General features: G+C 53.5%; 1 protein-coding gene across 1 annotated transcript; it reads left to right on the top strand.

Moving 5' to 3' along the window:
* Positions 1–4,117: 4,117 nt before the first annotated feature.
* On the top strand, positions 4,118–11,666 carry LOC120923489 (inhibitor of growth protein 4-like; the record flags this gene model as incomplete). The annotated part of the gene is made up of 3 exons (XM_040334993.1): positions 4,118–4,268; positions 8,800–8,871; positions 11,356–11,666. Coding segments are annotated over exons 1-3 (420 nt in total), but the record flags the coding sequence as incomplete, so codon positions are not given.
* Between the last annotated feature and the right edge of the window lie 1,171 nt (positions 11,667–12,837).

The following is a 12,837-nucleotide window of genomic DNA, read 5'->3' as shown; positions in this document are numbered from 1 at the left end:
CTCGTCCTCCGGGGGAGAGAATGGTGTCCTCGTCCTCCGGGGGAGAGAATGGTGTCCTCGTCCTCCGGGGGAGAGAATGGTGTCCTCCGGGGGAGAGAATGGTGTACTCGTCCTCTGGGGAAAGAAGGGTGTCCTCGGGGGAGATAATGTTTTTTTATAATGCACTGATTATCGTATAAATGACACTGGCAGGGAAGGGGTTAACCTGCAGGGGCGAGGAAGGGGTTAAGTGTGTCCTAGGGAGTGATTCTAACTGTGTGGGGGGCGTGGCTTACTGTGACATGTCACTGATCGTTGTTCCCTATGACAGGGAACAGACGATCAGTGACACTCAATGGGCGGAGAGGTCGCTGTCATCTTGTTACACTTTGCCCATGTAGTGCGGGGGTTGGGTGTAACAAGATGTCTGCTGGTACTTACTGATGCTGAGTGCCGGGTGTGCCAAGATGGGCGCTGCAGCATAGCATTTCCTCATGTCATTTATTGCTGCATTTCAGTGCCTGCCCATAAGTGCCAGCCACCTGTCAGTGAAATCAGTGCCCATAAGTGCCAGCCACCTATCAGTCCCCATCAGTCAGTGCCATCTATCAGTGCCTCCTCATCAGTATCACCTATCAGTGCCTCCTCGTCAGTGCCTCCTCGTCAGTGTCACCTATCAGTGCCTCCTCATCAGTACCACCTATCAGTGCCTCCTCATCAGTGTCACCTATCAGTGCCTCCTCATCAGTACCACCTATCAGTGCCTCCTCATCAGTATCACCTATCAGTGCCTCCTCATCAGTGTCACCTATCAGTGTCTCCTCGTCAGTGCCGCCTATCAGTGCCTCCTCGTCAGTGTCACCTATCAGTGCCTCCTCATCAGTATCACCTATCAGTGCCTCCTCATCAGTGTCACCTATCAGTGTCTCCTCGTCAGTGCCGCCTCATCAGTGTCACCTATCAGTGCCTCCTCATCAGTGTCACCTATCAGTGTCTCCTCATCAGTGCCGCCTATCAGTGCCTCCTCATCAGTGTCACCTATCAGTGCCTCCTCATCAGTATCACCTATCAGTGCCTCCTCATCAGTGTCACCTATCAGTGTCTCCTCATCAGTACCGCCTATCAGTGCCTCCTCATCAGTACCGCCTATCAGTGTCTCCTCATTAGTACCGCCTATCAGTGCCTCCTCATCAGTGTCACCTATCAGTGCCTCCTCATCAGTATCACCTATCGGTGCTCATCAGTGTCACCTATCGGTGCCTCCTCATCAGTGTCACCTATCAGTGCCTCCTCATCAGTGTCACCTATCAGTGCCTCCTCATCAGCAGTGTTGTAAGTAACGGCGTTTAAATAAAGCCGTTACGTAACGATTGGCCTTCAAGGGGTAACTAGTAATCTACCTGATTACTATTACCCCATCGGCAACGCCGTTGCCATTACATTGGCAGGGTTACCGAGTTACTAGGAGCGCGCAGGGGGGCAGTCCGGGCAGACTCACTCTGTCAGGGGCAGGGCGGGATGGAGCTGGCCTGTGATTGGGTCACAGGCCAGCTCTGGGTCATGTGTCGACGTTGTGACGCTGGCGCATGCACGCGCCTGAAGTCTCGCCCGCAGCAGTGTAGTGTGATGGGTCGGGAGGGAGTGAGTCTGGCTCACCTCCCCACCGTCACCTCAGCCGCCGACATGGCGACATCTCCCAGTCCCCCGGCCGCCGCAGAGGCTCCACTCCACCACCAACGGTCCGGACTCCGGGGACACTCACCGTGCCAGCAGTGCCCTGACCGACCGTGTGCCGTGGCCCTGCGCAGGTGAGGAGGCGAAGGCGAGCGGCATCGGATTGAGAGTGGGGGGGCCGGGGGACAGATGACGGGACACTCCACCGGACCGCTCCACATGCCCAGGCAGGCCCAGCATCATCACACTCCACCTGCCCAGCAATACTGTACAATATAGATTCAGGGCCAGATTCTCATACATTTACGTTGCTCCTGGGCAGCGTAACGTATGTGATTTACGTTACACCGCCGCAGGTTTACAGGTTTACATCCTGATTCTCAGAACACTTACCTGTAAACTTGCGGCGGTGTATCGTTAAATCGCTTGGCGCAAGCCCGCCCAATTCAAATGGGGCGCGCTCCCGCACCGAGCGTACTGCGCATGCTCCGTCGGGTAAATTACCCGACGTGCATTGCGCTAAATGACGTCGCCCCAACGTCATTTGCTTAGACGTTTACGTAAATGGCGTCCAGCGCCATTCACGGACGTCTTACGCAAACGACGTATTTTTTTTTAAATTCGACGCGGGAACGACGGCCATACTTAACATTGGTTGCCCCTCATAATAGCAGGGGCAACCTTACGCGTCGCGCACGCTACGGAAACGACGTAAATTCTCAGCGTCGACCGCGCGTATGTTCGGGAATCTCGCGTACTTACCTCATTTGCATAGACGACGGGGAAAACGACGATGCGACACCTAGCGGCGGGAAAAAAAAAATTGCTTTTAAGATCTGACAGCGTAAGAGCCTTACGCCTGTCAGATCTAATGGGTATCTATGCGTAACTGGTTCTAAGAATCAGTCGCATAAATACCCGGGGCCAGATGAGGAGTTACGACGGCGCAAATGGTGCTGCGCCGTCGTAACGCCTTTGAGAATCAGGCCCTCAGTGTGCAGTGTGAGTGACACTTCTGCAGTGCACACTGAATCTATATTGTACAGTGTTGCTGGGAAGGTGGAGTGTGATGATGATATTAATAATTGTACACAGTACAAAATGTTCTAAAATACTGTATAGAGTGTTTATCAGTTAATATCAGTATCAGTTAATATAAACATCTTTGGTACTAAAGATGTTATAGAACGTAATTGCATTGTAGAATATAAAAAAAAAATCTCAGTTACTTTTCCGAGTAACTAGTTACTTTGCTAATAAAGTAACTGAGTCACTAAGTCACTTACCTTTTCGAACAAGTAAGGCCCCTTTCACACCAGCGGACCGTTCGTCCGTTCATTACAAGTCCGTTAATGGACTTGTAATGAATCCCTATGGGAACGCGTCCGTTAGCGGATGGAGCATCCGCTAGCGTCCGCCGGGATCCGCTTTTGCGAACGGAAGAAACCCTATTTTTCTTCCGTTCGGCGGGAACGGATCGGATGAAGACGGACACACGGTCCGTATTCATCCGGTCCCCCATAGGGGAGAGCGGAACAGAGACAGGACGGTCCCTGCACAGTGTGCGGGGACCACCCTATCCTCCGACAGCTCAGCGGAGATCCCCGCTGAGCTTTGGCGGACACACGGAGCGGACCCAGAAACGGTCCGTCCGTGTGAAAGGACCCTAACTTGTAATTGTAACGAATTACTTTTTTAAAGGAAGATGAACAACACTGCTCACCAGTGTCACCTATCAGTGCCTCCTCACCAGTGTCACCTATCAGTGCCGCCTCATCAGTGCCTCCTCATCTGTGTCTCCTATCAGTGCATCCCCAGTACACTCGCCCCCTCTGTGTCCCGCCCCCGCAGTGCCTCAGGCTTCCCTTCTCTCACGCTGGCAGAGGCTTTGGGCACAAAGGGAGATGTTTCAGGATAGAGAGCGGGGGAAGGGCGGTAAATAAGTAATTTATTGACTCCTTTCCTGAAAGAACACAGTGAGCGATCGGTACGGATCACTCCGGTGTCCATTCATCACTAAAGCATAATAAACGGTTTCCTATGTTTCCGTTAGAGAATGAGCGGGACGCCTCCGATCGTTTCCTATTCATTCACCCGTACAGACTCCAGAGAAAAGGACCGATCAATCGATGTCATTCGATCACTTCGGACCGGGAAGGGGGAGGGGGGGCCGTGATGTCTAACAGCAGCCCTGGACCTGGGCTCAGAGGAAGTGATTTGTATGATGGTGGGAAGATGTGGATTGGAGGTAAGTATTGCAGCTCAGATTATAATATATAATACACACGGCTGGGATTTATTATATAATTATTTGGGAGATTTCTGTCTCTCGGCGCCTCAGATTGTCGCTTTGTGACCATTTCTGCCCCAAACAAAGGCAAAGGCTCCGACATCATGGCGCCTCTCCTCCGGCTGGGGGGGTTGGGATCTTCTCCGGGGGTTGGGCCTCTAGCGGATGGCTCCTCACACAACGCTCTGTGCTGGTAAGGTGGCGAATGTCTCAGCAAAGATGGCGGCGGGAACGGCGCTATAGAGACGCTTTGTCCTCCGGGCGGAAGCCGCTCTTCTGTCGCTCAAGATGGCGGCTGGCATGTACCTGGAGCATTATCTGGACAGTAAGTGATGGGAGACGGGGGCGCCCGGTGTACCTACCGGGGGGTCAGTGTAAGGGGCGCCTGGGGGAGGGGGGTTATCCTGCAGAGCATCGCTCCCCTCTGTGTCCTGCAGGACATTCCTCCCCCTGTGTGCTGCAGAGCATTCCTCCTTCCTGTGTCCTGCAGAGCATTCCTCCTTCCTGTGTCCTGCAGAGCATTCCTCCTTCCTGTGTCCTGCAGAGCATTCCTCCTTCCTGTGTGCTGCAGAGAATTCCTCCTTCCTGTGTCCTGCAGAGCATCGCTCCCCTCTGTGTCCTGCAGAGCATTCCTCCCTCCTGTGTGTCCTGCAGAGCATTCCTCCCTCCTGTGTCCTGCAGAGCATTCCTTCTCCCTCCTGTGTGTCCTGCAGAGCATTCCTCCTCCCTCCTGTGTCCTGCAGAGCATTCCTCCTCCCTCCTGTGTGTCCTGCAGAGCATTCCTCCTCCCTCCTGTGTGTCCTGCAGAGCATTCCTCCTCCCTCCTGTGTGTCCTGCAGAGTATTCCTCCCTCCTGTGTCCTGCAGAGTATTCCTCCTCCCTCCTGTGTGTCCTGCAGAGTATTCCTCCCTCCTGTGTGTCCTGCAGAGTATTCCTCCCTCCTGTGTCCTGCAGAGTATTCCTCCTCCCTCCTGTGTCCTGCAGAGTATTCCTCCTCCCTCCTGTGTGTCCTGCAGAGTATTCCTCCCTCCTGTGTGTCCTGCAGAGTATTCCTCCCTCCTGTGTGTCCTGCAGAGTATTCCTCCCTCCTGTGTGTCCTGCAGAGCATTCCTCCTCCCTCCTGTGTGTCCTGCAGAGCATTCCTCCTCCCTCCTGTGTGTCCTGCAGAGCATTCCTCCTCCCTCCTGTGTCCTGCAGAGCATTCCTCCCTCCTGTGTGTCCTGCAGAGTATTCCTCCCTCCTGTGTGTCCTGCAGAGTATTCCTCCCTCCTGTGTCCTGCAGAGCATTCCTCCCTCCTGTGTCCTGCAGAGCATTCCTCCTTCCTGTGTCCTGCAGAGCATTCCTCCTTCCTGTGTCCTGCAGAGCATTCCTCCTTCCTGTGTCCTGCAGAGCATTCCTCCTTCCTGTGTCCTGCAGAGCATTCCTCCTTCCTGTGTCCTGCAGAGCATTCCTCCTTCCTGTGTCCTGCAGAGCATCCCTCCCTCTTGTGTGTCCCGCAGAGCATCCCTCCCTCTTGTGTGTCCCGCAGAGCATCCCTCCCTCTTGTGTGTCCTGCAGAGCATCCCTCCCTCTTGTGTGTCCCGCAGAGCATCCCTTCTTCTTGTGTGTCCCGCAGAGCATCCCTTCCCCCTCTTGTGTGTCCCGCAGAGCATCCCTTCCCCCTCTTGTGTGTCCCGCAGAGCATCCCTTCCCCCTCTTGTGTGCATTCCTGTGTCCTGCAGAGCATTCCTCCCTCCTGTGTGTCCTGCAGAGCATACTCGGGTTTGGATGACTGGTAACAAAAAATTTGACCGCTGACTGTCTGTAGATGGCAGTGCTGAGAGATTCAGGGTCTGATAATGGGTGGAGTCAGTGTGTGATAGACTCCACCCCCAACTCTCTGATCATCTCCTGTATTATGTCTGCAGTCTCTGACCATCTCCTGTACCATGTCTGCAGTCTCTGACCATCTCCTGTACTATGTCTGCAGTCTCTGACCATCTCCTGTATTATGTCTGCAGTCTCTGATCATCTCCTGTACTATGTCTGCAGTCTCTGATCATCTCCTGTACTATGTCTGCAGTCTCTGACCATCTCCTGTATTATGTCTGCAGTCTCTGATCATCTCCTGTACCATGTCTGCAGTCTCTGATCATCTCCTGTACTATGTCTGCAGTCTCTGATCATCTCCTGTATTATGTCTGCAGTCTCTGATCATCTCCTGTACCATGTCTGCAGTCTCTGATCATCTCCTGTACCATGTCTGCAGTCTCTGATCATCTCCTGTACTATGTCTGCAGTCTCTGATCATCTCCTGTATCATGTCTGCAGTCTCTGATCATCTCCTGTACTATGTCTGCAGTCTCTGATCATCTCCTGTATCATGTCTGCAGTCTCTGATCATCTCCTGTATCATGTCTGCAGTCTCTGATCATCTCCTGTATTATGTCTGCAGTCTCTGATCATCTCCTGTATTATGTCTGCAGTCTCTGATCATCTCCTGTACTATGTCTGCAGTCTCTGATCATCTCCTGTACTGTGTCTGCAGTCTCTGATCATCTCCTGTATTATGTCTGCAGTCTCTGATCATCTCCTGTACTGTGTCTGCAGTCTCTGATCATCTCCTGTACTGTGTCTGCAGTCTCTGACCATCTCCTGTACTATGTCTGCAGTCTCTGACCATCTCCTGTACTATGTCTGCAGTCTCTGATCATCTCCTGTATCATGTCTGCAGTCTCTGATCATCTCCTGTATCATGTCTGCAGTCTCTGACCATCTTCTGTATTATGTCTGCAGTCTCTGATCATCTCCTGTATCATGTCTGCAGTCTCTGATCATCTTCTGTACTATGTCTGCAGTCTCTGACCATCTCCTGTACTATGTCTGCAGTCTCTGATCATCTCCTGTATTATGTCTGCAGTCTCTGATCATCTTCTGTACTATGTCTGCAGTCTCTGACCATCTCCTGTACTATGTCTGCAGTCTCTGATCATCTCCTGTATTATGTCTGCAGTCTCTGATCATCTCCTGTACTATGTCTGCAGTCTCTGATCATCTCCTGTACTATGTCTGCAGTCTCTGACCATCTCCTGTACTATGTCTGCAGTCTCTGATCATCTCCTGTATTATGTCTGCAGTCTCTGATCATCTCCTGTACTATGTCTGCAGTCTCTGATCATCTCCTGTATTATGTCTGCAGTCTCTGATCATCTCCTGTATTATGTCTGCAGTCTCTGATCATCTCCTGTACCATGTCTGCAGTCTCTGACCATCTCCTGTATTATGTCTGCAGTCTCTGATCATCTCCTGTATCATGTCTGCAGTCTCTGATCATCTCCTGTATTATGTCTGCAGTCTCTGATCATCTCCTGTACTATGTCTGCAGTCTCTGATCATCTCCTGTACTATGTCTGCAGTCTCTGATCATCTCCTTTACTATGTCTGCAGTCTCTGATCATCTCCTGTATTATGTCTGCAGTCTCTGATCATCTCCTGTACTATGTCTGCAGTCTCTGATCATCTCCTGTATTATGTCTGCAGTCTCTGATCATCTCCTGTATTATGTCTGCAGTCTCTGATCATCTCCTGTACTATGTCTGCAGTCTCTGATCATCTCCTGTACTATGTCTGCAGTCTCTGATCATCTCCTGTACTATGTCTGCAGTCTCTGATCATCTCCTGTACTATGTCTGCAGTCTCTGATCATCTCCTGTACTATGTCTGCAGTCTCTGATCATCTCCTTTACTATGTCTGCAGTCTCTGATCATCTCCTGTATTATGTCTGCAGTCTCTGATCATCTCCTGTACTATGTCTGCAGTCTCTGATCATCTCCTGTATTATGTCTGCAGTCTCTGATCATCTCCTGTATTATGTCTGCAGTCTCTGATCATCTCTTGTACCATGTCTGCAGTCTCTGATCATCTCCTGTATTATGTCTGCAGTCTCTGATCATCTCCTGTACTATGTCTGCAGTCTCTGATCATCTCCTGTACCATGTCTGCAGTCTCTGACCATCTCCTGTACTATGTCTGCAGTCTCTGACCATCTCCTGTACTATGTCTGCAGTCTCTGATCATCTCCTGTACTATGTCTGCAGTCTCTGACCATCTCCTGTATCATGTCTGCAGTCTCTGATCATCTCCTGTACTATGTCTGCAGTCTCTGACCATCTCCTGTATCATGTCTGCAGTCTCTGATCATCTCCTGTATTATGTCTGCAGTCTCTGATCATTTCCTGTATTATGTCTGCAGTCTCTGATCATCTCCTGTATCATGTCTGCAGTCTCTGACCGTCTCCTGTATTATGTCTGCAGTCTCTGATCATCTCCTGTACTATGTCTGCAGTCTCTGATCATCTCCTGTATTATGTCTGCAGTCTCTGACCATCTCCTGTATCATGTCTGCAGTCTCTGATCATCTCCTGTATCATGTCTGCAGTCTCTGACCGTCTCCTGTATTATGTCTGTCGTCTCTGATCATCTCCTGTATTATGTCTGCAGTCTCTGACCATCTCCTGTATCATGTCTGCAGTCTCTGATCATCTCCTGTATCATGTCTGCAGTCTCTGACCGTCTCCTGTATTATGTCTGTCGTCTCTGATCATCTCCTGTACTATGTCTGCAGTCTCTGATCATCTCCTGTACTATGTCTGCAGTCTCTGATCATCTCCTGTACTATGTCTGCAGTCTCTGATCATCTCCTTTACTATGTCTGCAGTCTCTGATCATCACCTGTATCATGTCTGCAGTCTCTGACCATCTCCTGTATTATGTCGATGTGGGGGGGGGATTGGCTGGGTGATGTGTATGGGGGGGGGGGGGGGGTGTATGGGGTGATTGGCTGGTTGAAGTAATAAAGTTTTCCTTGTTTTGTAGGTATAGAGAATTTGCCTTTTGAACTGCAGAGGAACTTCCAGCTGATGAGGGATTTGGATCAGAGGACAGAAGGTGAGTGTTGAGGTTCTCCTGCTGCTCTGAGGATAGATGCAGGCGGAGATTCGATGTGTGTTTCCCGTATTACCTGAATGTGAATCCTCTGTGAAACGCGTCGGGCGCGCATGCGCGGGAACACATCAAAGAAGCGATCATCCCGCCATTGTCTTGTATGTCCAGCTGTCCGCGGCTCTCCATATTCCAGAGGGCGGAGGTCCTGCAAGACATTCATTTCCAAAATAAAAAGTAAAATCTGTCACGGACTATAGAAATCACTATTTCTGGATCGGGTAAAAGATCCATGAAGTCTCTTTTATGAAAAAACACAGTAAAGTTTTCCCGATTTTGTTTTTGTAAAATATAAAAGATGGCGTTACGCCGAGTAGATAGATACCCAACATGTCACCCTTTTTCAAATTGCGCCCGCTCGTGGAATGGCGCCTAATTGCGGTAGGCGACACTTTAAACGCCGTTGCAGAGGAGATCTGGGGATAGAATTACAGTAATGTCTCGGATTGCGAGTAACGCGGTTCACAAGAGTTTCGCAACACAAGCTGTTATTTTATTTTTAATGATGACTCGGATTGCGAGCGTTTGGAGTCAAGCCTCTGGGGTGTGCAGTACCGCACTTGGCCAGAGGTGTGGGGGGGAGCCGGTGACACTTTGACCTTCAGAAACACTCCGTTCCCTAGTGTCTCCGAGCCTCTCCGAGTGCATCCAAGTGTTTTCGAATGTCTCTGGCACCCCCCCACACCTCTGGCCACATGTGGTACTGAATACACTAGCAGTGCCACTGGAACAGATTATCTGAGTTTCCATTGACTTCTATGGGGAAACTCGCTTTGATATACAAGTGCTTTGGATTACAAGCATTCTCCTGGAGCGGATTATCCTCGTAATCCGAGGTGCTGCTGTGTCGGTCTAGCGATTTGTAGCGATTCCTCACATGTGTGGTTTTGAATATTTACAGATACAGGCGTGAGTTACGAATGCGCGTGAGCGCGTAGGCATGGGGGACACTTTTTTTTTTTTTTTTTTTTTTTTTTTTTTACCACTTCAGCCCGGACCATTTGGCTGCCCAATGACCGGGGCCACTTTTTGCGATTCGGCACTGCATCGTTTTAACTTACAATTGCGCGGTTGTGCGACACAAAATTGACGTCGCGCTGAGCTGCGGGCAGGATTTTCCCTAGATCGCGGCGGACTAGGCCAAAGCCGCGGCCTCGACTAAAAACCTAGGACCGGCGCGGTGTCCATCAGGGAAAAAATAAAACTTGATTTGAATCAGGAATTGAGTTTATTTATTTATTTATTTATTTATTTATTTATTTTTTAAATCGCCAATTTTTTGGGGGGGAGGAGGGGGCAGAATTGTAGCGACTAGGCCGAAGCCGTGGCCTCGCTTAAAAAATCCTGCCTTTTCCCAGAATCACTGCGGGCAGGATTTTTTAGGCGCGGCTTCAGCCTAGTCCACGACCTTTTCCTAGGATTGCGGCGGACTAGGCCGAAGCTGGGGGACCTCGCCTAAAAAAATCCTGCCTGCAGCTCGCCGCGATCCTGGGAAAAGGCCGCGGACTAGGCCGAAGCCACAACCTCGCCTAAAAAACCCCGCCCGCAGCGCGCCGCGATCCGGGGAAAAAGCCGGGGACTAGGCCGAAGCCGGCGGCCTCGCCTAAAAAAAACCCTGCTCGCCGCGATCCTGGGAAAAGGCAGCGGACTAGGCCGGAAGCCGCGGCCTCGCCTAAAAAAAAACCCTGCCCGCCTGGGAAAAGCCCTTGGCCTCGCGGCCTTTTCCCAGAATCGTGACGAGCTGCGGGAGCTGGATTTTTTTAGGCGAGGGCTTCGGCCTAGTCTGCCACAATCCTGGGGAAAGAACCCGGACGCCACTCACGGCCTTTTTCCAGGATCGCGGCAAGCTGCTGGCTGGATTTTTTTTAGGCGAGACCCCCGGCTTAGACCTAGTCCGCCACGATCCTGGGAAAAGGCCGCAAGCGACGTCCGGCCTCGCGGCCTTTTCCCAGGATCGTGACGAGCTGCGGGCAGGATTTTCTTAGGTGCGGCCGTGGCTTCGGCCTAGTCTGCGGCCTTTTCCTAGGATCGCGGTGGACTAGGCCGAAGCTGGCGACCTCGCCTTAAAAAAAAACCTGCCCGCAGCTCGCCGCGATCCTGGGAAAAGGCTGTAAGCTCCGTCTGACCTCGCGCCCTTTTCCCAGGATCGTGACGAGCTGATTTTTTTTTTTTTAGGCGAGGACTTCGGCCTAGTCCGCCGCGATCCTGGGGAAAGTGGCCGGACGCTTTTTACGGCCTTTTTCCAGGATCGCGGCAAGCTGCGGGCTGGATTTTTTTAGGCGAGGCCGCGGCTTTGGCCTTAGTCTGCGGAGCGCCGACCTATGGGGGGGGGGGAAGAAAAAATCTGAAGTTTATGACATATAAATGAACAATGTAACTCGGTGCTCTCTGACTGGCCGATCGTTCTTGTCCCCCCCTCCCCCTCTCCAGATTTGAAGTGCCAAATAGACCGGCTATCCTCCCAATATATGAGCAACGCCCGCACACTGAGCTCCGAGGAGAAGCTGCAGCTCCTCCGCCAGGTACAGGAGGCGTACGGCAAGTGCAAGGAATACGGAGACGACAAAGTGCAGCTCGCCATGCAGACCTACGAGATGGTGAGTGACGGAGGAATGGCGCTTTGTATGTACCATCCGCCAACCGGCGCGCAGGAGAGTCGCTCATCTACCAAGGTTCATACCCATATACAAAAAAAGATCATAATAAAAGATGAAGAAACAAAGTCCATGAGGAAGCCGAATGTGGGGGGGGACCCGGCCGGATGTGGGGGGGACCCGGCAGGATGTGCCCAGACCCGGCAGGATGTGGGGGGGACCCGGCAGGATGTGGGGGGGACCCGGCAGGATGTGCCCAGGCCCGGCAGGATGTGGGGGGGACCCGGCAGGATGTGGGGGGGACCCGGCAGGATGTGGGGGGGACCCGGCAGGATGTGCCCAGGCCCGGCAGGATGTGGGGGGGACCCGGCAGGATGTGCCCAGACCCAGCAGGATGTGGGGGGGACCCGGCAGGATGTGGGGGGGACCGGCAGGATGTGGGGGGGACCCGGCAGGATGTGCCCAGGCCCGGCAGGATGTGGGGGGGGCCCGGCAGGATGTGCCCAGACCCGGCAGGATGTGGGGGGGACCCGGCAGGATGTGGGGGGGACCCGGCAGGATGTGGGGGGGACCGGCAGGATGTGGGGGGGACCCGGCAGGATGTGCCCAGACCCGGCAGGATGTGGGGGGGGACCCGGCAGAATGTGCCCAGGCCCGGCAGGATGTGGGGGGGACCCGGCAGGATGTGCCCAGGCCTGGCAGGATGTGCCCAGACCCGGCAGGATGTGGGGGGGACCCGGCAGGATGTGCCCAGGCCCGGCAGGATGTGGGGGGGACCCGGCAGGATGTGCCCAGGCCTGGCAGGATGTGGGGGGGACCCGGCAGGATGTGCCCAGGCCCGGCAGGATGTGGGGGGGACCCGGCAGGATGTGCCCAGACCCGGCAGGATGTGCCCAGGCCCGGCAGGATGTGGGGGGGACCCGGCATGATGTGCCCAGGCCTGGCAGGATGTGCCCAGGCCCGGCAGGATGTGGGGGGGACCCGGCAGGATGTGGGGGGGACCCGGCAGGATGTGGGGGGGACCCGGCAGAATGTGCCCAGGCCCGGCAGGATGTGGGGGGGACCCGGCAGAATGTGCCCAGGCCCGGCAGGATGTGGGGGGGACCCGTCAGGATGTGGGGGGGACCCGGCAGGATGTGGGGGGGACCCGGCAGAATGTGCCCAGGCCCGGCAGGATGTGGGGGGGACCCGGCAGGATGTGGGGGGGACCCGGCAGGATGTGCCCAGGCCCGGCAGGATGTGCCCAGGCCCGGCAGGATGTGGGGGGGACCCGGCAGGATGTGGGGGGGACCCGGCAGGATGTGGGGGGGACCCGGCA

This window comes from Rana temporaria, unplaced genomic scaffold (genome assembly GCF_905171775.1).
Source record: "Rana temporaria unplaced genomic scaffold, aRanTem1.1, whole genome shotgun sequence".
NCBI lineage: Eukaryota > Metazoa > Chordata > Amphibia > Anura > Ranidae > Rana > Rana temporaria.
This window is presented reverse-complemented; position numbering and strand designations above follow the sequence as displayed.